Source organism: Numida meleagris, chromosome 13 (assembly GCF_002078875.1).
Source record: "Numida meleagris isolate 19003 breed g44 Domestic line chromosome 13, NumMel1.0, whole genome shotgun sequence".
Lineage (NCBI taxonomy): Eukaryota > Metazoa > Chordata > Aves > Galliformes > Numididae > Numida > Numida meleagris.
In genome coordinates this window covers 4,071,169-4,095,191 of record NC_034421.1, presented here as the reverse complement: position 1 = coordinate 4,095,191, position 24,023 = coordinate 4,071,169, and the positions used below count along the sequence as shown (strand labels likewise).

Here is a 24,023-nt window from a genome sequence, read left to right as displayed (position 1 = left end):
AAGCAAATAATGGCAACAGTGCAATGCAGGTGTGGGAATGGGATTTCAAAGTCTTTGGTGCTGGGAATGAATGTGTGCAGTGACTGGGTGACGCTCAGTGAGGCAAAGGCAAACCCTTACCTCCGACTCTGACATTTCTAAGGGCTTCTCGTTGAGGCCCAGGCCCTCGGTCAGCACAGCTCCATTGTACTTGTTGCAGATATCCTCATCAGAGTAGTGCAGCCCGCCTGGGCTTGGTCGAGGAGGAGACCTGGCAAACATAACAGGTGAGTGTATGGGAAATTGTCATTTCTCTGAAATGACGCAATTAAAGACAATAAAATCATGCTTAGAAACCAGAATCTCAGCCTGGTGCTGCATTAGTGTGACGTCTTCCTTAGATCCACCAGACAACAGTGTCTCCATGTTGCCTACTTGATAGCTGCCCCAATATAGATGAAAAGACATTTCCAGCAGTGTGGTGATCCCAGCTCCTTACCTGGTTCCATTTTTCTTTGAGAATGTGCTCTTGATGTTTAGGTGTCTGCTGTTGAGCTCCAGAGCAGTGAAGCCTCCATTATCCAAGGTGACCGACTCTTCCACGTTGGAGATGGTTTTACCTGGAGCCAGGCAATGAGAGATTCACCTGAAACAAGGGCATGCTCCTCCCAGATACAACTTTAAGAGTGATTAGAAATGAGTTGCTAACTTTCCCTTCTTTATGTTTTACTACATCACTAATTTTTAAAAAATCTCTCTAGCTTTGTTACTGATAAATGAATACAAAGTGGAAGAAAAGAGCATATCAGGAGTGCAGACAGGCAGAAGGAGCAAAAAGAGGGGAGGGAAGGAGTCATGGATGAATGCATTTCATTCAATGGTAAATATCTCAGATAATGCAGGTGAACTGTTCTCCACAAGTGCTTATTCTTGTCTTTTGACTACAAATGGAATCCAGGTGAGTATTTCAGGTGGCCATTGAAGATGTCCTGAACCAGGTGACATGAATCCCATTTATGCTGACTGAAGCAAATTAAAACTAGGGAAGGCAGAAAAAGAAGAAAAAAAAAAAGCAACAAAAAAGGCAGGAAAGCAAGATAAAGGGTTAGTGGGTAGCAAATGGGAAAAAGATGTCAGAGATGTAATGAGAATAAGATATAGGTGTGAGAAATCACCAGACAATGTAAGGCGGGGAAAAGGACAGGGACTGGCAGAAAAGGGAAAATACAGCAAGGTATGTTTGTTCTTGTGATTAAATACAGCAAGAGCTTATTCTCTCCCATGCTCTTTGTAATCCCAAAGGTGTGAGCTTGGCTAGTGTCCTGGGGAGAAAGACCAGTTGCGTATTGCCACTTTGCTGCAGACAGGTGCTCCATCCTCAGCTTCCATTTCAGTGCTACGTTAAGACTCAGTGTGAACACTGATACCTGACAGTGCAGGTCAGACGTGTCTTTTCTTGTCTGTCCCCCAAACACAGAGCAAAACTGAGAAGATGACTGATTTCCTATGAGCTATGCATACAAATATGTAATAGTATTAACTTGGTAAAATGCCATGGTATTCATACATTTTATATGCCATGGGACTAAAATCTGATTTTCTAACGCTTGTTAGAAGTGAATTATAAAGAAAGAAAAGATCTTCTCTTTGGGACTGAATTGCTAAATACTGCCTGGAAGACTCTTTCCAGACTCCTTCATTACATTAATCCCTTAGAATGAGTAGCATAAAGACTCATCCACTCAATCTGACTCATTAACGGGCCTTTTTGGCACCTTCTAGAAGCAGAGCAATTTCTTGCTGGAGGTGGAGAAGGCTACCAAAGAAACACACAAATGAATGATTTTTTCATATAAGGTGAAGAAAAGGTAAAGAAATAATATTCACTGCTCCAGAACCAGCTGCTTAAGAAGGGGACTTTCAGCATTCCTAGTTACACAGCAAGTAGCTCCTCTTTCCTTTCAGAAAGGAGTGGTAAAAACCTTAACTAAAGGAAAATTCAAATCTTGATCCTCACAGTGCCTTGAAGTCTAACAGGCCCAGATAACCAAGGCACCTCCTATCTCCTTGGCGCCAGCCCAGTAACTGCAGCTTGGCTTAGGGAATGAACGTGACACGCTGGGCACTCTATTTAATATAAAGGAGCTATGATGTACTCCTCACACATCCAGCCATAGGACATTTGCATTGGGTACAGACATGGAAAGCAGAATCTTCTCCCCATCTATCAGGGAATGACATCTAAGCTAAATGAAGTCTCAGCTCATTCATTCTTTGTGGTCTTCTGCCAAGCATTTGACCCAGACGCCTTGGCTTTTGTTACAGTCCTTGGGCCTTCCAGGTGCTGTTCTGTCCAAGCCTGTGGTTAACTTCCAGAATCTCGCAGGCGCAGGCACTCTTTGCCCGGCAAAGCCATGGGCAAAAGCCATCTCTACCAAATCAAATAGTAAAACTATCCAACTCTTCTGTCAAACAAAATACCTATAAAGAGAGCTCATGCTGGTGAAATTAAGATTTCAAAGGGAAGATATTTCTAATTCCTGAAGATCTTGAGAGCGTGTGTACAGTGCAGAGCTGCTGTCTTACCTGTGCTGCAGTTCCTGTACTTCTTGCTCTGGCCATGCAGGACCAAAGCAAACACCACCAAGAGGATCAGAATCAGACTTGAGAGAGCCATCACCAGCAGAAACCACCACTCCTCATAGAAAGGGGCTTCTGTTTGAGCTGAAAACACAAAGATGAACAGCAACAACTCTTTACGCTCCCGTAGAATTTCCCCTTCTCCCCCACAGTGAGCAAGACCCCTAGCAGCGCTCTGGAAAGAGGTGTTCAAAGGAGTTGCCTGAATTTTGTGTTAGACATTTCACTCCATTTGACCTCCTCTGAAGGCATAACAGTGATTCTAACTTCCCCTTTCTAGAGTTCTCTTGCCCAGCTGTGGTTTGAAGCAGTACATAGTATTGTTTTTTTTTTTTTTGCTGTGATATTCTCCTTGACAGCATCCCTCGGCTTTGACCAAAAGTGCTGCCACTGGAGCACAAAGAGCAGTTGTATATAATCTCCCTATAGTCTACCCTATAAGGACTGGATGATGCCAGGAGACCAATCCAAATCTTCACTGCCACTGAACCCAGGCACCCTCTTTCCTCTCACTGTCCTGGACCATGGATGTAAACTAAAGTGTGCTGTAAGCCTGATGATGTGGGCAATCTGTTCCAGATCACCGGGTATTCTGCAGCAGTGAAAAGCAGCCACTATCTTTATTTGTTAGGAGGCCAGCCCAGGGTAACAAAGTCCTAAAGGCAAACTGCACAAGGCACGCTGGGCTGAGCAGATTCAGTGCAATTTACACCTCCCTGTGTGAGCTGAAGTGGCCAGCATAAAACGCTGTATACTTTTACGGCTGAGAATCTCAACGGAAACCTCTTACTTTCACGCAGCAATTTGAGATGAATACTGAAGCATCAAAAGGAGGTGAATTAAATAGTTCTGTTCAAGTGGAGAACTTACAAACAAGCAGTTTATTTATAAAAAGCATCAGAAGGAGTTGCATGCCCAGCTTCAGGGGAATAACGTCTTCTGGGAATGGAAAGACTGACATGCTCGCTGACCCTTTACATTGTGCTATAGCCTCTGTGAAACCACAGATAGGAAAAACACTGACTCTTGGTGTTTGAAGTGGGTTGTCTATGCCCTTGTCCTGAAGGAGAAAAGCAAGGATAGCACTCACACTGAAATCCACAGACAACTCTCAGGCTAAGTGGTTAATTGTGTAAGGACAAATGCAGCCGTGATGGCGATAGCAGCGTTTACTGCTCCTGCCTGCTGGGTAACCGCTGAATGGTGTTTATGCTTTTCACTCGAGAAGCAAAGAGATAAAAGCCACTCCAGATGCTGGAGCACTGCCAAGTTCTCAGGACTCTCCAGAACTTTGAATCACAAAGACATTTTATCAGGTTCTTTTATTCCTCATCTATCTTTGCTGACACAGCGAGGATGAAACCTGTTGCTCAAAAGCAACCTGGAGTACAACCCTCTCTGCAAGGGTACGAGGAGATGCGAGCAAGACGTTTAAGGGCAAGCTCTCCCACTTCACAACAGCCCATCAAACTAAAGCAGTCCAAGCACGGCAAGCTGAGTGGAATTGAAAGTTTCTTTTCACAGCATTGAAGGTTCCTTCAGGAAATCAGAGTGCTACTTTGTTCAAAGGGACTCTGGAAGCGTGTTTAGGCCATAGATCTGTTTACTGGGAATTATCACAGTGGAGTGGGAAGGGTGCAAAGAGTCCATGAACAGCACTGCCAATCTGCTGGAATGAAGGGGGACTGGGGGCATCGCAGTGTGCCGGAATTGCCAGCACTGAGGATATAATGAGTAATCTTGGCAGACTACATTTTGACATTCTTGAGAGCTAAATATAAAATAACACAGAAAGTGCTTATCACAGAACCTTGGGAAAAGAGAAGAAAGCAGAGTAAACAAAACAACAGACCTGGAGAGGAGGAAGGAAGAAAAGCAAACAAATTGTAGACTTTGTAAATTAGTCTTAAGGCAAGAAATCTTACATGTAAACACGCTCACAAACTTCCTGAGAAGGTTCTTTGCCAAGCTTAAAAATGGCACAAGCTTATTTTTCCCTTTGAGAGTTAAAGTATACTGAAATAACAAGCCTTGATTCTCAACAACATTACTCTCATTTTGCCTTGAAACAAGCGAAAACAAGCTGGCCTTGGTGTTTTGTTGTTACATGAGAAACTGATTTTGTTTTGTTTTGTTTTTTTTTCTTCCTCCTCCACTCTCAATAAGAAAACCTGTTGGAAAACGTATCACGCAAACACGATTACCTGATACGGCCACAGAGGGAACACTTGGCTCTCCATAGCCATATTCATTGACAGCCACCACCCGAAATTCGTAGGTCACACCTTGTTTGAGTTTGTCCAGGCTGACGGTGTAGGAGGTGGCGCTGCGAGGAATGTCCTTCACAAACATGTCCCACAGTCCTTCATCTGGGAAAGCAGCGAGGAGAGGGACGGCATTAACTGTGTGACTTGGCACTTCTTTTTGATTGTGAAAAATAATTGTCGTTAATTGTGTGCTTCCACCACAGGCAGTGGACGTGCTTACCTGAAGGCTGCTCAGCGATACGCACAAATGTCAGAATGCACTGCAAGACCTCATCTGTAAAAGGATTTACTCGTGGAGGGGGTGTCATAACAGCCCAGCTGGGAGACATGGCTGCTAAAAGCTGCAGCAGCACCTGTGGTGACCTAAGCTGGCTAGAGCAGCTGGCAGCCATCTGGGTCCCTCCTGCCCGGCTAAGGTCACTGCATCTGCATGCCTGTTACCTGACAGAGCAAGCAAGCCCAGAGCAACCTGCTACATTAATGAGGTCTAATTGCAGAGGTTTTGTCTGCTTTTTACATTGCTAAACTGACTTCGCTATCCAAGCGTGTAGACTAAGTTTTGCAAACCGATGCCAGAGTTGGGTTTCGGCAGGAAGCACTGTGGCCTTGCACGAACTGGTGCCTGGTGGACTGGTGCTACTGGAGTGCTGCTTGGTTCTCAACATCCATGGAGATGTGTCCTCTGCATGGGCTGGACTGCAGCGTGGCAGAGCCCATGGAGTGAGGCAGCATTTCTGTGCCATCCATTTTTAAGCAGGAACGAGGTTTTGTTCGTATCACAAAGCTTTCAAAGTTTCGGGAAACACGATGCCTTCTGCATAACTGATGAGAGCGTTTCGGTAGGGTAATCTCAGCTCTCTGCAGCCACACTGACATTTATCCTGATGCTCATCCTGACTAGGCACCGTTCCAGTCCCTGATCCATACCCGTAACCTTACTTTCACTTGACTTCAATGGAAAGAACTTTCAACTAGATGGATGCTGTTACCAGTAAGAACAAAACCAACTATAATTAAAGATGCCAGTCAATAATTTTGAGTGCAGGAATCAAACATTAATCTAACTAGACTGCATATCAGCAACAATTGGTGCCCAGCACTTCCACTGACAAAGTGAAGTTACGGTCTACGCATGGTGCCAAACTCTCAGCTAGCCTCAGCCAGCACAGCTCTTAAGGATCTGACCTGATCGGGCTTCTACTTTTAGTTATCAAAGCTGTTCAAGCAATGTCTATTTTTCTCTGTATGTCCCACAGCAACAGGAAGGCTGTGATAACCTCTGCACAGATACTATTCCAGTGCAGGAGTTTGAAAGAAAGCCCTCTGCACTGTGAGATCCAAGCATCAGCAGGACTCCTGCAGCTTGAGGTGTTATCGAGGTAACAATAAGCAGGAGCCAGCAGCACTACCCGTAGCAACTTGTTCTGCTGCTGCAGTATGAGGCCAGAATCTGTTCTCATTTGCTTTGTATTTACCCGAGTGTAAACTAATTGGAGACGCTGCAGCAATTCCAAAGCTGTGTTGGTGTAACAGAACACAATTTGGCCCTTAGCCTACTTCTGTGCAACAGGGGATAACAGCAAAGATGGACTGATTAACACTGCAGGTGCATTTCCATGTGAATGTTTTAACTTTGGCATCAGTAAACGTTGGTTTGGTGATTTGTAACGTGCTGCACATCTAGCAACACACACGATGACTAACAACTTTTCTGATCGTGAGGATTGGCAGTCTCAGTGGATGCAGAAAGCAGGCTGAAATGTTATTGTTCCAGCTACATTTGAGAAATACTAAAGAACAATAAAAATAGGTAATTCTTCTGTCAGGCTTAAAATTCAGACCAATGCATTATTCACCACCATGATCAGTGTATAATGAAGTTATCATAATGTACCATTGTTAAGTATTAGTTGGATATTACAATGGCTATAAAACAAGAGATAAAATATTGACTTCTCTTTTACAGGGCAATTGAAGACCAGATTATTTCTACCACGTAAACTTACAACATGATAAAAAGGGAGCCTGGGATTTAGTTTATCCGAAAAGGGTGGAGTGAGGGATGCATTTTCAAAGTTAGATTGTTGCAGCCACCAATACTAAGAAGATGCATCTCAGACTATAAAATATTGCTATAATTGCTAGAATTGCTTGAGCTTTCATAAACACATTTGTAAACAGCAATAAGAGAATTTGAGCCCATTGTGAATTGTCGGAAAAGCAATTTGTTTACACTGAAAGCTGCTTAAATGGGGGAAGAAAAAGCAACAGTAAAAATGAATGTTCAGCGCTCATTGCAACAAACACAACTGTTCACATACACTTCCTTGCTTATTTTCTCAAACCTATCAAGGTGCACAAAGCAGAATATCCAGCAGACCAAGAAAGTGTAAATTTAACCACTCTGTAAAGCTTGCAATAAGGATGTCTCTCCCACTGCTGATGCCAAGGAGATGTTATAGACAAGGTAGTTTGAGGCTTCCCCAGCTCTGGCCAACAAAGCTTTTAATTACAGAGCCTCAATCTTTCTAATCTCTGTTCAGAATATTCAGGCCCATCTGTATAGACAGACATTGCAATCGGATATATCCAAACTAAAAAAGACATTTTATTTCAGTAGCGAGCTCTGCAATTAAATATTGAACACAAACCTGTGAATTCATTCCCCCATCTCTTCCTCCTCCCTTAAAACTAGGTTGGCTCTAAATGTCAGGAGTTCAGGTGAAAGAGAATTCATTAGAAGGCCACCTATGATAGTGAAGATTGGCCTTTAAGTTCAATAGAAAATCATTAGTATACCATACACAGCATTCTCCACTCCGTTTTGGGGGGAATGATGAGCATGCCGTGGTTGGGATATCAACTGGGTATTAACACATAGAAGACCCAAATGTCAGGGGAAGGCAAAGCCACCTCTGACCTTCCCCAGTTCCAGACTAGGCACCCTCATGAGCAGGTGCTGACCACTCTGGTGAGGCACAGTCCAAGCACAGCAGCTACATGCTAGCCTGGTTTCACAGGGAGTTAATTGGGTTCCATATAAAACTGTCAGGCAGTAACGAGGGCTCCTGGCTCTGGTAGCTCCAGCTGCTAACAAACGACTGCCGTGCTACAGCTGGAGAGATGGAAAGCTGTCAGTTATTTGGGTCTTAAGCACCAGCCTTCCCCCTTGGAGAAAGAGGAGGGCTGTGCTGTAAAACTTTCTCCTAATTACACATTAGCAGGTTTATGAAGGGAGAAGCAGCTGAGAATTAAGGACTTGCTGAATGCAAGTACTGTTCCTCCTACAGAGGGCAAAATTAAAATGTGGAAACATTTGTCAGAGGCAAAGGGATGGATTATCATGCAAACTAAGGAAAGGACAAGAATGGGAAGTGAAGGCTGACAAACTGTCAACCTCAGCATGTTGCTTGTGAGCAGACGCGAACCAAAGGCCCCATGGCAGATGCCGGCAATGCAGCTGCACCCTTCACTTTGAATTTACTGACTTCCGCTGGTTTGTGTCCATGTTTGACACTGCACTCCCTCATTTGTTTAAAAATAAATAGAAAAGGAAGAAAATATAAAAACGTTTCTCAAGACACCAGAAAGAAAACTGAAGTGAGATCTGCCCTTGGGGTGTGGGAAGCAAAAACCAGCATTCATGGGAAGGACAATCCTCACTCCAAATAGACAAGTTCTTCCCCAAAACGTCTGCTGCTTTCATGGAACTGATCATCCAGGGGAACAAAAGAAAACACTCCTCAGAGTACCCGCATCCTGAACTCATGATGTGTGGTTGATCTGCAGTGCAGCCGGCCTTTTCATGCCAGCCGGAGTGCTAGAGGTGTTGTTATTGGTGTTATTATTAAGCTGCAACTCTCTCCCACTGGGACTAAGTCATGCCCTACTTGGGAAAAACAAACCAACAAAACCTAAAACACGTGGTGGGGAGAGAGCAAGCACAACAGGAAAACTCCGTCCTGCTTTGGAGGCCTTCCTGAGGTATCAAGGGTCACACAGCAGAGTGACTGAGCCCCTGCATGGCTGCCCCACACCTCGAGATGCCTGCAGCAGGCCAAGGTGTGCATGAAGGCCTACACGTGGACGTGTATTCCTGGCAGCATGGTTCCCTAGGCCGCGGGGCAGAAATACATGCTTTGCAGAGAGGGGATAACTGGGGAGGAAAGCCTGTGTGACACTGCTGCATGCTTTACAGGCTGCATGCCGAAAAGTAAAGCACAATATGGAGAAAGGAGGCTTGGAGACAACGCACAGTTGGGAGAAGAGGGGCAAACTCATCCTCTCCACTCCATCAGCAGTGCTGGGAACCCTTACATTGATGTGCCATTTCTGTCTTCTGTTCAGCACGTAGAAACAAAGGATATGATCTAATACCTACTTCTTAGCCAGCCTAGTGGATGTCTAGGGAGTGCTTTCTGTGGCAGTGACAGGGGCCGCTTAATTGCATTTCTTGTAATGCAAAAGGAGCTAAACTGGAATCCATTTCTCCAGGGACAGATGAGTTGAAGGAAAAGAAAAACACTTCTGTTTCTGTAATACCTTCCTCTAGCACAGATCACTCTGGAAAAATATTGGTTTGCCTGCTCCATGCTGGTGTCTAAGTATAATCAAAATGCACAGGAGATAGTCAGCCTGGTCACCTGCCATAAATCTGGGAGAGAAATGGGGAAATGAAATGAACAATCTCAGTTGCCTGCTGCCACCATTGCTAAACCCAGCAGGGCAGCTGGAGGCCTGCAAAACACAGCGGGGCACTGAAAAATTTGAAGGGAAGTGACAAAAGCAGGTAGAGTTTGCCATTTATGACAGAAAGCCACCCTCTTACTCTGATGGAAGAGTCTTGGCAGGGAGCTGCAGCAGGGAAAATGAGATGATACAGCATTTAACGTTTGGGGTAATGAGGCCTATAATAGATGACACTTGAGATGTGAAATACTAAGGTAGTGGTATTGCATTTAAATATTGGCAACAAGCTAAAGCTTTTCATCTGTCTGTTCAGTGTCCCTTTTTTGATCTCAGAAGGATGAATATCTACTCCTTCCTTGATTTTATGTGAAGGGCACAAGTCAATTGCTCTTCTCTTGGACAAAAAGTACTTAAAAATAAAGGTTGATCCAATCCATGTTCTACTACACGCACAAATCAACATGCAGAAGCAAATTCATAGAATTATATTAAAACAGAAATGTCTCTGAATGGCCAGCCCTGACAGGGGGAATTAGCCTCCTGCCTTTGTTAAGCTCATAATTCAGATTTCAAACTCTTCCATGCAGAGATGAGGAAGAAAAGCAGTAGTGAAAGGAAGCTGCCACTTGCGTGAAATAAGCAAGCGCTCCAATTAGTCCTCTCCTCTTTTGGATCACATTTCACGCTTTCTACAGCTGCAACCAGAACTAAGGGTGAGAATCCAGCATACAAATGGCTAGTTCATTTGCTACTGCAGCATGAATAGGATTAAAATAATCTGAGGAGGAATTAAATGCCTCAACAGTCAGGTTGCAAGAGCAGGAGTATAAGACGTCTTCTGTGTGTTTCCAGGACCAGTGGCGTCAGGCCAGCTGGAATGACCCAGGCTTAATGCAGCTCAGACCTGCCTTGGAACGGTTATTTCTTCCTGCTCAAAAAGAGTGAACCACAAATCCTGCATCCTTAGACAAGAACTGTGAAATGTTTGTACGCATCCACAGGTGAGACAAGCCCAGGAGCATCAGATGGGTTTGTAGTGCTGCAACTCACACAAATTTGAACATGGGGTACAGGTTTCCCTCTGAAACAATCTTACTCTAAAAATCCTGTTTGGGGAAATGTAAGCTGGTAAGCAAACCTCGGTGAACAGCTTTGGTTTAACTTACTAACACTATTCAAATAAGAGAGAAAGCATTTTCTGCCTATGAAGAAAAAAGAGCAGGAATCAATAAGCTGATGTAAGGGAAATGGAAGCACTGGGTGACATGCCTTCATTAAAAAAAACTGAGATCACTGGGAAGTTCTAGTGCTTTGAGAATGTACACATTTTCCTTCACTTTGTCTTGAAAAAAAACCCACATCATGTTAAATGACAGAATGTTGGAAGAACTTTTGGGGTCCCTGCAGTGCCTCAGTACAGAATAAGTTCTACCAAAGGCAAGTATGGAAATTTGCAGCTTCATTGATGATCACAACGATTTTGTTATTGGTCTGGTTGAATACAATTAAAATCACTGGTTCAAAATGTAATCTTACATTCAAGATGCATACAAGAAAGAATTTAGATCCTTTATATAATCAAACAGATAAGCATTCACTTAATCGATACATAATCAAGCAGTGTGTAGGCATCTAGAAGTGAAAAAGAAAAGAACAAGCAGCCAACATGGGTATGTCAAGTATAAATCATGTCTAATTTCCTCCTGCGACAGGGTAGCAGACCTTGTCAATAGAGGAGAAAGAACAGACATCATCTATCCTGACTTCAGCAAAGCTTTTGACATCATGACATTCAAACATGGCCTACATGAAACGAGTATCTGGTAGATGCATCAATGGCTGGAAAACCGTACTTGGAGAATGGTTATCAGCACTTCTGTCAGAGTGGAGGGAATTTATCAAGTGAGATTACACAGAGGCCTGGCAGTATTTGCTGATTTGTTAATGACTTGGCCGCCGCAAAGTGCACACTTGTTCAATTTGCAAGGGGGTACCAAGCTGGGAGAGGCTGCAAACAGGCCAGAGCACAGGCCTAAATTTAAAACCATCTTCTCCAACTGGGAAAATGCTGTGGAAAAAGCAGAGGGCAACTTCAGCTAGACATAACTGCCAGAAGCAAAGGAGTTCTGGGAAAGCACCAAGAAAAACTTGGAGGAGCCTCCTCTTGCCCACTGATGCCCTCCCTGCAGAACAAATGGGGTAGCCATGCACACATGCTGCTCCAGTCCTGGCCCAGTTATTAACAGTGATTAGCTGCTGCGTTCTGCTGCTGAAGGATAGATTTTTGGTCCTCAAAAAGCAGTTTGCAAGCATGTAAGTCCTTGTGCGTGAAAGATGCTGTAAGCATTTAAGTGAGTTTTAATTATTAACTGTATTGGTTCATCAGTAGGATGATTTACCAGTGATGTACCACAGTGGAAACTAGAGCACTTAGGGTAATTTTCTGTGACTATGCCTAAACAGGAGAAAATGTGATAACCCACGTAATAAATCAGCAGAGATTTAGTGCTGGGTGGGAACCTCTCCCTCTCACAAAATTCCAGTAGCTCACTGGGAAGTCAAAGAGCCTCTCCACTGTGGGATGGGTTTCAGCGTGGGCTGAAGGAAGGGAACTCAGGACACCGAACTCTCTGTGTTTCCCATGGCTTACCTGAGGGCCGTGCCTCTATAATGTACCCAGTTGTGGGTTTTTCTCCAGAATCTCCCTCAGTCCATTGCACCGTCAGCCCAGAAGCAGATTTTGTCACCAGAATTTCCTGAGGGGATCCAGGAGACCCTGAGAGGTGGAATGACAAAGGCAAATACAGGTGTTATCACTGACATACTTTGGCATTCTTCATTTCTTCTCCTGATAGAGGAAAAAAAAAATCCAGGAGTACTGGTCAACATATATTCAATCAAAATATATTCAGCTCAGTAAGATTCTGGCCTAATTTTTTTTACTGGCTCTTGTTATACAAGTGTGTCTGCTAAGAAGGAAAGGGGAAAAACTGATATAATTGGAGAGAATTTAAGTTGTTATGATTATCTGGCATCTGTTATCACTGATCAAATAAGAAAACCAACTGTTTCAGAACACACACTGAACCAAGCAGGGAATGCTGAAATTCAGCCTCTTGGCATGTCAGGAAATCTGCAGACATCTCCCTGTGCATAAGCCAAAGTGTCAGGAAGAAATAAGTGTAAACTCTTCCTGTTTTTACACCCAGGAATCTCTACTGGTTTAGGCAGAGCCATTCCAGCTCTGACTCTCAGGATAGCACTCCAACCAGAATCCTGAACCACAATGGATATAGCTTTGAATTCCCTGGGTAGCCAGTTTGCACTATGATTTGTTCACACAGTTCTACTTATTCACATCAGTCTTTTAGTTTTCAGAAAGAAAAAGGAAGGCATGTTTTTCATGGGCAGTTGTGAAATCCACTGAATCACGCCCTGAGCTCCTGTGATTCAACTTCTCCTTGGCTTAGAAACCCACGTTAAGCCATGACCGTGCTATTCCCTGCTACTGGGCTGCATTTGCATCACTGATCTAGCTTCTGACATGTTTCTATGGGTCTACTTACCTTCTGCTGGCCCAGCTGTGACATTGGCTTGCAGTTCAGGTCCATAGGCAATGGTTCGGGCTTGCACTCTGAATAAATAGGTCATGCCCTTGGTAAGATCTCGGACCTTCAGCCAGCGTTGCCAGTTCCCTTTAATGTCCACAGTCACCACCTTACTGACCCCTGGTATAGCCACACAGATGAAAAATAAGAGAAGGTTGCAATGAAAAAAAAGAAAAAGAAAGGAAAAAAAAAGAAGCTTATTATATCTAGATGGTAAGTAAAATCATCTAACAGTTTGCTAAGAAAGTATTTCTTACAATTAGCAGGAGTTTAAGTAGTGATAATAGCCAATTTTCAGCACTGATAAGTATAATTAGAGTTTAAGCTTGATAAGTGGGTACTGACAAGAGAAAAAACCTTACAACACAACTGGGAAATTACCAAGAGACTACATGCAACTTCACTAATTACTCTGGGAAGAAAGAAGGAGGTAAACGAAGAGGACTGCAGTGTTGCAGACTGCTTCCTAAACAAACACTTCTCTGCTCTTTCTTTGCCGAGTAACCTGCAACGCTGCCTTGGAGGAGGAAAGGAGGCTCCAGGTTCTTTCCTTCTTGCCCTGGCACTTGCACCATTACCAGCTGAATGCAGAATGAAGGACAAATTTCTCGCAGGTAGCTTCTAGGTGTAAGTGCCACTGCAGCAAGGGGATGCAGTCAAAGCACTATTAACTTGGACAAGGCTAAAGCCATGACTTGTCTTTCAATCCTCCCCACACTTAAGAATTTTTCTTAAACAGATGAATTAAAATCTAGTTTTTACTGAAAATTTATAGAACTAAGTTAATAGAAGTCATTTGATACATAAAATACTTAACAGAACAAACAAAAATTGAACTGGCAGAGTCCTTTTGGCATTTTCTGGTCCTGTAGATAGATGTACATAACACATTTCAAGCCAAGAAGATAGGAAGTGGGAAAATGTTTTTCCCACTAGAGAAGGCTGTCTGCTAGTTTTTCTCCCCCATGAATGCCAAAGGAAGAAGTTTTTCAATCTGGACGCTTATTTTATGCAAATCAAGAAGCCTCTTTCAGTTTTTAATCAGTTAAATAAAGAATAATGTCCAAGAGATTCCCATTCCAAGTTTTCTCCCAGACAATTTATAATTCAGAGAATCTTTCCTCAGTTAACGAGGAAGCAGTAAAAGTGCTCCCTCCTTCCCTAGGTGTACTATTTCATTTCTCAGAGACAAATCAGGAAGCATTTGTCATTTCAAAGTAACGTTCCGAAAAAAAAAAAAAAAAAAAGAAACTGTTAAAAAAGGCTCCAGGGCAATTTTGTTGTCTATTATGGTGTAAAACATAACACCGTACAGCTTAAATAATAAAAGGTCAAACAGGGAGAAGACTGTGCTGTGGAACTGACCACGGTTAGCCAGGTTTGCAAAATGTGCAGGATTTACACGGTGGCTTGCACAGAGACAGTGGGAGGTGTCACAAGGCTGAGGGGGCTCAGCGGAAATCACAGCTGGGAGAGAAGTCAACAGGAGGGGGAGAGAAGTCAACGGTCAGCAGGAGGGGTCCGGCATGGTGTTCTGCAAGCATGGAGCTATGGGAGGCCTGGGGCTGGGAGGAGCTGAGGGGTGACCACATCTGGCAGCGGTTGTCCCCCAAGCCTGGTGGCATCCAGCGCTGCCATGTGCTCCATCTTCAGTGACTTGGGCTTTGCCTTGAAGCCCTCTAAATAAATGAGCTGAGTTTTTATGTCTCTCTAAGGAAAATGATGGCTTTGAGGGAGGGGTTGCTTACCACGGAGAGGAAATAAATGTATTTTAATTAAAATAAATATAGTTCCATGATTCTATGACATCTGATGAAAGACAAATGTTGGTACAAAAGGAAACGGGAAGAAATGGGAGAATAAAATTAGGTAAAACAAATAATAATAATCTGAGGGAAACCCTCGAAAATCTCTCTGCTTGCACCAGAAATAAATCTACAGAGGGAGGTGGGACAACCTGGAGTCAGAGAGCAGAGGTGGGGAAGAGAAGAAAAGAAAACAAAGATTCTGAGGATGCTAAGTCAAATGTGTACAGAGAGCGCATGATGCGACAATTCCATCTTTTCAGGGGAAAAAAATGTATCCTCAAACACGGTGTAGAAATGTATTAATATAAGGCTGGAAATATCCAGAGAGCTCGAACCTCCTGCATACCCTGTGCACATTTCCTGGTAGAATTGGAAATGCCTTCTGCATTAGCTCCTTCTGCTTGGATCTGCCAACCATAAAGGCTGAAAGTGCTTTTAGTCTCATGTTTTCATTTCTGAGTATAATTTTCTCAGTGCATGAGACATGGATATTCAGACAATATAGATCTTTATTCCTTACAGAAGAAGCAAATACTAGTGATTGATATCCTTACTTCTCTGGAAAAAAAAGTTTAAAATGGATTGGCAATGGCTGAAATCACTCTCCCTGCTGTCACACTGCCAAAGCTGGACATCCTATTGAACTACTGGCAATCTACCAGAAATACAAAAATGTTAATATAGCCATCCTCAAACTTTGCAATCTTTTCTAATTCAACTTTGAAATTAATTCCCATTTGTTTTCAGAGAACTTGCCTAATCCTATTCTGTTGCTATTTTGCAAATAAGTGAGACGTCTGTGGCCTTTGCAGCGTTGTCTTAAATCTACTGTTGGGTTAAAAATTCTGCTTGAAAACTCCGTGTAAACAGACACGACTAAACCTCTATCACAGTTACCCTCCCCTGTCAAAAGTAGCAGTAGTACCAGTGATGACTAGCACATTTGATGCCTGGGCAATCTCTGTGATAACAGAAGTGACACGTCATGTGATAAGCAACACAAGTGAGCCTGAAGACTATTCTGGGATGGAGCCCACTCAGCAATTTGAAAGTGCAACATGGGGAGACAATCAGGCACTCTTCAGCTGACTTTCCTCTTCTTCCACACCGGATAACAATGGCAGTAAAATGACTTTTCAAATCACGCAGAATATAGTTTGTGCAAGAAAATGAGAGAGGACAGACAAAAGCTGTATTCCACAATATTATAGTTTGCTGAACAGTTTTGGCAAAAGTGGAATTGTTTTACTTACCCTCTGCCACCTGGCTTCTCTTGGAAAATGGCAGGGAGCAAGTAGGAAATTGGGCAGAGATAAAAGATGCTACAGTGCTTTTCTGTCATTTTCCCATGAATATGTATGATTTTAGGTCTTTCTTACCCTGGACGGGAGCCAAAGGCTCATAGACTACTCGATAACCCTGCAGGACTCCATTTGCTGCTGTCGGCTCGCCCCAAGACACATTGAGTGTCGAGGAAGTGATTTCAGAGAACGCCAAGAAGCTGGGAGCACTGGGTGCTGAAAGGATTACAAACGGATTGAATTGCAGCAGCCCTAGTCAATCTGATATACATACATATTATGAAACATAGTGGTTTTTTTGCCCAGTCTAAATCTAAAGGAAACAAAGTAAGAATGGAATTTATGAATTGTATCAAAATGTCCAGTAATCAATCAAAACCACAGACTGTCTTCCCTAAGAAAAGCAGCTACCCTGCTGCAAAACTGGATCTCAACAGCAAGCAAGGAGACATGACAGGAGAGGACTGTCACAGGAACACTAAGTTTGGCCTTTGCTCTCCCATCTAGCTGCTGACTATCAGAAAGCTTGCAGCATTTTACTGTTTGCTCTCCCCCTGTCATGGTTAGTGGAGATGTGCTGCAGAGGCTGAGGATTCTCGAGCTAACTCCCCCACAAGAGCAGGGCTGAAGGGGAGCAGGGCGCTAAGGGAGCGCGCAGCCCCAGTGCTCCTGTGCTCCACTGCCCTCGTGCAGCTCAGTCTGATGGCAGGGCTTCAACATGAGGGACTGCACAAAGCATCACTCTTCTCTCACAGGACTGCGAGGGAATTTCCAGGCACTGGTAACAAGTTCAGATTTTCAAATGTGATAGCGGAGTCCCCAAAGAGACCTCCAGAGTTGCATCCTGGATCGGCCTGCAAAAGGGTCGGTCATTCAGACCATCTGTTCCAGCTCCAACCCTCTGCTCCCCTTCCCATAGGGTTGCATTTTTTGATCCTTTCCCCCAGCCAACACAATGTAACGACCCAGCTGAAAAAGCTAACTCCAAACAGCAGTGCCCCCCGCCCACCCCACACTCCCCATTGGCTAGCAGCGCCCAGCAGACCCGTGCTTTGAGGTGGTCCCGTACCGGCCTGGTGCGTCCTGCCCGCCGAGGGCCTGCTCCTGGGGCCGTCCCCGGCCGCATTGAAGGCGGAGATGCAGACCAAGTACCGCGTGTGGCTGGTCAGGTTTTTGAGGCGGACAGTCGTCTCAGGGAGGAAAAGGACCTTCACTTTCTCCGTGTCATTTTGGACGTCGCTCTCCCAGTAATAAATCTGTTGGAAACAGTGAGATGTTTTAGCACTTAGCTCCCAAACATCCCGGCACTGCAGCCATACAGATCAGCAAGATGGAGCAGGCTCGCTCTGGACTCTTCAGTAAATGGCATGCTAACACTTTTCTCCATGTGCCCAATCTTTTCTCTTCCTTTGGCAAATTACCCCGAGTCCAGTGGCCATGCAGCTGAGTACATCATTCAAAAATAGAGCACAGGCTGAAGAATATGGCCTGATGACAGCAGGTCTGAGCTGCCAGAAACTCAGCGAGGAGAGGTCAGTCTTTTAATTCTCCCTGAAATCCTAGCTGCCTGTCAGCACTGGCACCCTGATACAACCCTCCCGTAATTCACTTCCGTGTGCACACAACAGTACCACCATTTGTGCTCACAGGACAGACGAGAAAATGCCTTTCTAAAGACGGAATAAAGATTTTCCCTAAAGTTCCTTGCAGTACCCTTCTCCATTCTCCCTTGCACAATTTTTATCCTGATCCCATAAAATTAGGCTTGGAGAAGACAATTCCAAGAGAAAAGTGGTGCCAGCCCTACTTATTGGACAGGCCTGGCAGTGTGCGCATTACAACAAGCCAAAGCAAGCCAGAAAATGAAGAGAACGAGCCAAGGCAAGACTCTACCTTGGCTCTACTAGGCAAGCTGTTAGAGCCATCTATATACATAGAAAAGAAAAAGAACGTGAATTGATATATAAGGTTGCTTGCTACTGCCAAGAAGGGATGCCAGATTATTCACATTGGCTTGACTTTTCTTCACTTATGGGTCTAAATTCATGGAGAGAGGCAGAGCCAGATGCTGAACACTAGCCAAGCTCTAGTGTTTGTAGACTTGCCCATTTCCACTCTCTGAGGGTCCATTCTCATGCTGGAGAAGCTAAACAACATGCCTCTGCAACGTGCTCGTCTCATATAAACCAAATGCAATTAATGCTATGATTTAATTTTGTTAAAGTTAGGGAAATGAAATAATTCTTCTGAAATCTGACCTGGCTCAGGCTTCTAGTTTGGAGAAAGTTCGGCTTTTCCTAATGGCTTTGGAACAGTCGATAGATGGAAAACTGCTAACTTTCTCCAATACATTCCTTGCCCCTAGCTTTTCTGTGTCGGTTGCTTTTTGGAGCAGATAAGTTGCCCACATAAGCGTAGCTGCCTTCCTATCTGCATGCCCTGTCTCCCCATGCTTTTCCTTTCTCTGCAAATAGCAACGTGCTTTTCCCTTTCTTCCCCCTTCCCCCCATCTCATTTCTTTTGATTTTGGAACACACTGCCATTTCCATACTGCAGGCTGAATACTGCTTTAATTTGCCTTGTGCAGTGAGGGCAGCTGTAGTTGTAGAGCTCTCTCACAAGTAATAGCAAAGCCAAGCAAGACAAATGAAACTGGGAGAAATAGAAGCATTGCCTTGTAGCCTTGTATGTTCCCATTTTGGCTGTCGGCAGGAGGGGGGTCCCAGGTGAGCTCCAGCTGGCTTGCAGAAAGGGAGTTTACTTGGATGTTCTGTGGGGCCATCGCTGGCGCTGGAGAGAGAAAGGAGGACAGAAGAATTAATAGTGACAAGCAGAACTAGTTCATATCCAGGCTGCAATTTTCCATTTGTGGAAGGACCGAGGACAGACTCTGTTTACGCCGCGAGTCAGCTTGCAGAGCCAGCCCTGGAGGTGTCTGTATCGCTGGGAAGTCTCAGGTATAAAGCAGCAGCATGCAGGGACTGAGAAGCTGCCGAGCCTCCAGAGGTGATGTTCTGTGTCACACAGACCGGGTTAGACACTGAATAAACTCAATCCTGTCAGCAGCTTTGGGAAATAAAAGAGAATTTTTTCTTTATTCTGTGGTAATGTTTCAGGCTTGCCTTTGGCAGCGACATGGTGCTCCTGAGTGACCCATCTTGAAAGCAGCTGTGGGGAGCAGCACAGCCCCATGCCCCACCAGCACAACTCCATGCCCCACCAGCACAGTCCCGTGCCCCACCAGCCCAGCCTCTGGACTCAGTGGCACATCTTTGTACCAGCCCCTTTCCAAGGACCAAGGCCAAAGTACATCCAAAGCCAGTTGGGTACCAATCAATCCACCTCACATTTTATGTATGACAAAATGGCTTTAGTTGCTACTTGTTAGCTCTGATCTCGTATCAAACACATACAGAGCGGACCTCTCGGGCTCCTGATGGCACTTCTTTGCATTGTGCTCTGCAAGAAAACCAATCTTTGGCTTCCTTCGAAAGCACCTGGGTCACACCAGCTCTCCCTGCTGCCAGGATGCAACATGGTGCTGGTGAATTTTCTTCCCCAGTGGCTGGTGGGGACGAGCTGCCTCCCAGCCCCTCAGGTCTTAACCAAACATCACATGTTCTGTTTACACAAGAGATGCCCAAGCGTGTCCTGTTCCAACTCCAGAAGCAGGAAGGGAAAGGCAGGGCAAAGGGCACGCTTCTCTCGCTGCGCCACAGCCTTCACCCCGACTCCCTGAGAAAGCAGCCTCTTTTCTCTCTGCCCGTTTACGGGCCATAAATAGAAGCGATAAAACATTCACCACTCGAGTAAGATAGCCCCAGTTATCTGTTCCTCCGGAGACTTCCTTCTTTAGAGAGAATGACCTTCATAAGTCACACTTTTCTACCAATACTCCCTCCCCCCAGAGTTATAAAATAAAATAGTAATTAACACCCACTCAGCCTGACACCAACTATTTATTTTGTTCTAACTGTGTGGTTTCCATATTATCACTGCCCACCCTGCCGTTAATGGAAATGTTAATAACCAGCGCCAGGTTGTTGTGACAGATGCTTGGGCTCATTATCAGAAATTCTTATTTACCGCTCCATTAAACGACAGAATCGCACAAAAAAACAATTCAATCAAAACTAACTGGAGGAATTTTAACAGCCACATTAATAATCCAAAACATAAATAAAGTTAATGTCTTTTGCATGTTTGCCACTGGCAACTCTATTGCAAAATTATTGCTGTACAATTAAAATGTGAAAGGCAAAATTGAAAATAGCCATTATCCCGGTGCTCGGCGAAAACTATTTGTTTGTTACACCTTTTGTTTCCTTTTTGGCAGCGCATGGCAAACGCAGGGGGTGATGATGACCGTCAGCAGAACACAGCAGCCACACAGTGGCTGGTTGCAGGGGTGCTGTTGCCCGATGCTGCTCTTGCACCTCTGCTCTCCGGGGCGCTGCCGGCACTCACCGCAGCACAGTGCTGCTCTGCCACGGGCCGTGCCATGCATCTCAGGGCTCTGAGACCTTCACAGTATGCATCAGAGTGGGGCTAAACCGACCGCACCATACAAACCTGAAAATACATCTCGGGGCTTTGCAGATGATGACATGCTCAGAGGAACGGGAATATGTACAATCGCAGAGGAAGACGGATCGCTTTAGCAATGTGTTTTCTTTTCTGGGTGGTGACAGTACTGGCTGTCCTGAGCGGACAGCTCCAAAGTGCTCTCAACACTGAGGTCTGAAGCGATGTCTGCAACAGTGTTTTTCTTTGGATCCTATGTGCCAGCCTGGAACAATTGCTGCTTCCGAGCTGTGACCATTAGAAGAGTCAGCGTGTGCAGCCTGCCGCCACAAAAACACCATTTTTTCCTCAAATCCCTTTTATAGAGCACGTCTAAGAAACACAATGGTTAAAAACTACCAGTGATCACTCTCCGCTGACACCCGCACTGCTGGAGCTGCACTTTTGCTGGCGCGGAGGTGGAAAATTTGATGGGAGGGGAAAAATAAAAAATGATAGACTGTGTGAAAAAGACATTTCACCACCCCAGAGCCTCGGCGAGATGCAAATTGTGTTTGGTTTTGTGCCCTGCGAGTCTGTCCCTCCATTCAACTTTCAAAGGCTGACGTGCACAGGTTTCTTGTTGGCAGCGAGGGACGGCAGCTCCGTGCTGCTCACGCTGGCTGTGGCTCTGAGCACACGGCGTGTGTTCCCACATGGGCAAAATGAAATACTTTAAGAGAGAGGAAACACATCCCTAAAGAGTTTACCTGCCTGGAGCCCTGAGCCATTTGCTGAACGTGCGGACAGCCCGTGCCAATAAAAAGTGAATGCATTTCAAATGTGAATTCAAAAGCCTTTTACCTTCTAGGAATGCGGTTCGAGATTACTGAGCTCTGAATTTTTTTTTCATGGCTGTTGAAATCACTAATAGATAAAAGCAAGGTTAAAGCTGCATACCTCACACTGCTTCAGGTGTTGGTGACATTATCAGCTATAGCAGGAGTGACATGGAGCCCGGAGGGCCCGAATTCAGGTCTTGGCAGGTGGAAAGCATTTCACTTCCCCTGAAAAAATGCATGTATTCATGAAGTCTAATTCTCTGCATGTATCCTGCTTTGTTATCTCATGCAGATATTTGCAAACATTTATTTCCTTATCTGATCTCAATTCACCTTTAAGATTGTCTCCTTGACAGTCTCCCTCAGTCAAAAAGTAAGGAGAGGAGCCTGAGCGGGTTGTACAGTAATTAGTAAAAGTAATAACAACGGCAACAACAACTACTGTGGACTGGAATGATGGCAGGGTTGTGTAAAGACGATGAATCTATCTGGAAATGGAATGAGAGAGAGTAAAAACGAGCGCGTGAATAAAGTTACACATCCAAATCCACATTTAAATATATCACTGTCCTCATTTCTCAGTGGAAGTGAGTGCCTCTGCTCGCACTGCAGACAATTTGAGCTTGCAAATGCTTATAACCTTTAAAGAGAAGGTGCTTGAAATCCCCAGTGGCTCTGCACCAATCTCCACGCTCTGCTGAAGGTTCACCTTAGTTTTTCTCCCGCTTGCCTGGGATATTTGCTCTCTGGGCTGTGTGACACCGAGAGCTTTTCATCAATATGAAAGTACTATTCCTTTTCTTAGTGACAGTCGCCACGATGCTCAGTAGTGCAGGTAGGCTACAAATCCCTGTGATTCATCGGGTAAACCTAATAGCTGTTTTTTATGAAGCATTCCTTGCTGCTCTTACATCTGCTCAGATTTCTGGCTAGCGAAAGGTTTCTCCTCTACCGACTTTCTAATTATTTCTGTAATGCCAATATTATGTCAGAGAATCCACAGACAAGTCTGGGACAAGACGCCCTGGTACTCATGCCATTTAAATAAACACGCAGACAAAAAAAAAAAAGAACCATGGAGCAAAATGCAGTGAAAGAGACCAAAGATTTTCTGTGCATCCGCTTGATCCCACAGTCTCAAACAATCCCAAGCAAATTTCTGTTCTGTAAAGACCTCTGATCCTTTTCTATCTAGCAAGCATTTTCCCTCCAGTTCATCAAAGCATGCTTTTGTGAACATGCCTGCCTTTATTCCTTGGTAATCGATATATTTGCATTTTGGTGTTAGCACCTAGAGGCCAGAATCTCATTGCACAATGTGTTGCATAAACACAGAACAAAGAGACAGCTCCAGGCCTAAAAAGCCTCTAATCGGTATTTCTGCACACTGCAATGGAGGGGTGGCTGCGGCATGTTCTGCCACACCAGATGTAATCTTATCTACCTTCTCTCTGCAACAGGAGAACAGACAGAGCAATATTCAGCGTAGCATATGCTCACAATTAAAGCACGCACACACAGCACCTCCCAGGTTTACACACAGGTTCCTGGCACACACAGCCCTGGAAAATTGAGCTGGAACGGATTGGAGAGGGCTCAGACAATCCAGGCTCCCGTGCCACATGGGGCTTTGCTGCTCAGATGTCTGTGAGATCCTGGGCACTGACCCCTTTCCAAATTCCTCTGCCATCCCTACACAAACATTGCTTATTGAAACAACTCTTAACACGTACTCTTGGGTTAGGTTTGCTTCCTTAATGTCTGGCACCAGCCATCCTTGCTGCACTGGTCCTGTCCCCGCAGTAGGACGGAGAGCATCCCTCCTTCTCCCTTTGCAGCCGTGCAGAGATAAGCAACTGTTACACGGAGTATGAAAAGCCAAACACAACAAAGCAAACAGAAGGCCACAAGATGAAATATCAGAGACTGATTAGCACAATGGGCAAAGCCAAACACAAGAGATTTTCCTGCAGTCTGGACGAAATCTTCGCCTTGAAGAAAGGCGCGGATGGTCCCTCCCCAAAAAAGAACAAAGCGGTGGATTTGCAGGTGTTTGCAGTCACTCCTTCCACTAAGGAAAAGCAGTGTGAGGGAAAAGGTGTTCAGTGCTTATTGGCCATTTTCTTACAGTGCCTGTGAAGGAAAGGTGGGAGCAGGAACGCTTCCTCTGTGCAGCAGTGCTCCGTGCCATCAGGAATGCTGTGTGAGCTATGCTGATTAGCTCAATAACAATTAGTTAATTGTGCCTCAAAAACGGCAACTGAAGCTCCTTTCCGCTGTGACAAGGCAGTACAAGCTATATTTAGAACGTAAAAGATGTTTCCCACCAATTTCTGGCTGTTTTAAGCAAGGCTGCATTTTGTGATGAAAGTACACAGGTTTTTTT

General features: G+C 44.6%; 1 protein-coding gene across 12 annotated transcripts in view; it reads right to left on the bottom strand.

The window, feature by feature from the left end:
- The window catches only part of SDK1 (sidekick cell adhesion molecule 1), a 367,601-nt gene that overhangs the window by 12,134 nt on the left and 331,444 nt on the right, over window positions 1-24,023 (bottom strand). For all 12 annotated transcript variants that reach the window (XM_021412024.1, XM_021412018.1, XM_021412020.1 and 9 more), the window contains 9 exons: window positions 18,967-19,082; window positions 17,362-17,548; window positions 16,371-16,508; window positions 13,142-13,303; window positions 12,226-12,351; window positions 4,824-4,988; window positions 2,566-2,703; window positions 479-599; window positions 121-250 (listed from right to left, as the gene is read on the bottom strand). In XM_021412024.1, the coding sequence (XP_021267699.1) occupies window positions 121-250; window positions 479-599; window positions 2,566-2,703; window positions 4,824-4,988; window positions 12,226-12,351; window positions 13,142-13,303; window positions 16,371-16,508; window positions 17,362-17,548; window positions 18,967-19,082 (1,283 nt within the window). The remainder of the gene's footprint in view (window positions 1-120; window positions 251-478; window positions 600-2,565; window positions 2,704-4,823; window positions 4,989-12,225; window positions 12,352-13,141; window positions 13,304-16,370; window positions 16,509-17,361; window positions 17,549-18,966; window positions 19,083-24,023) is intronic.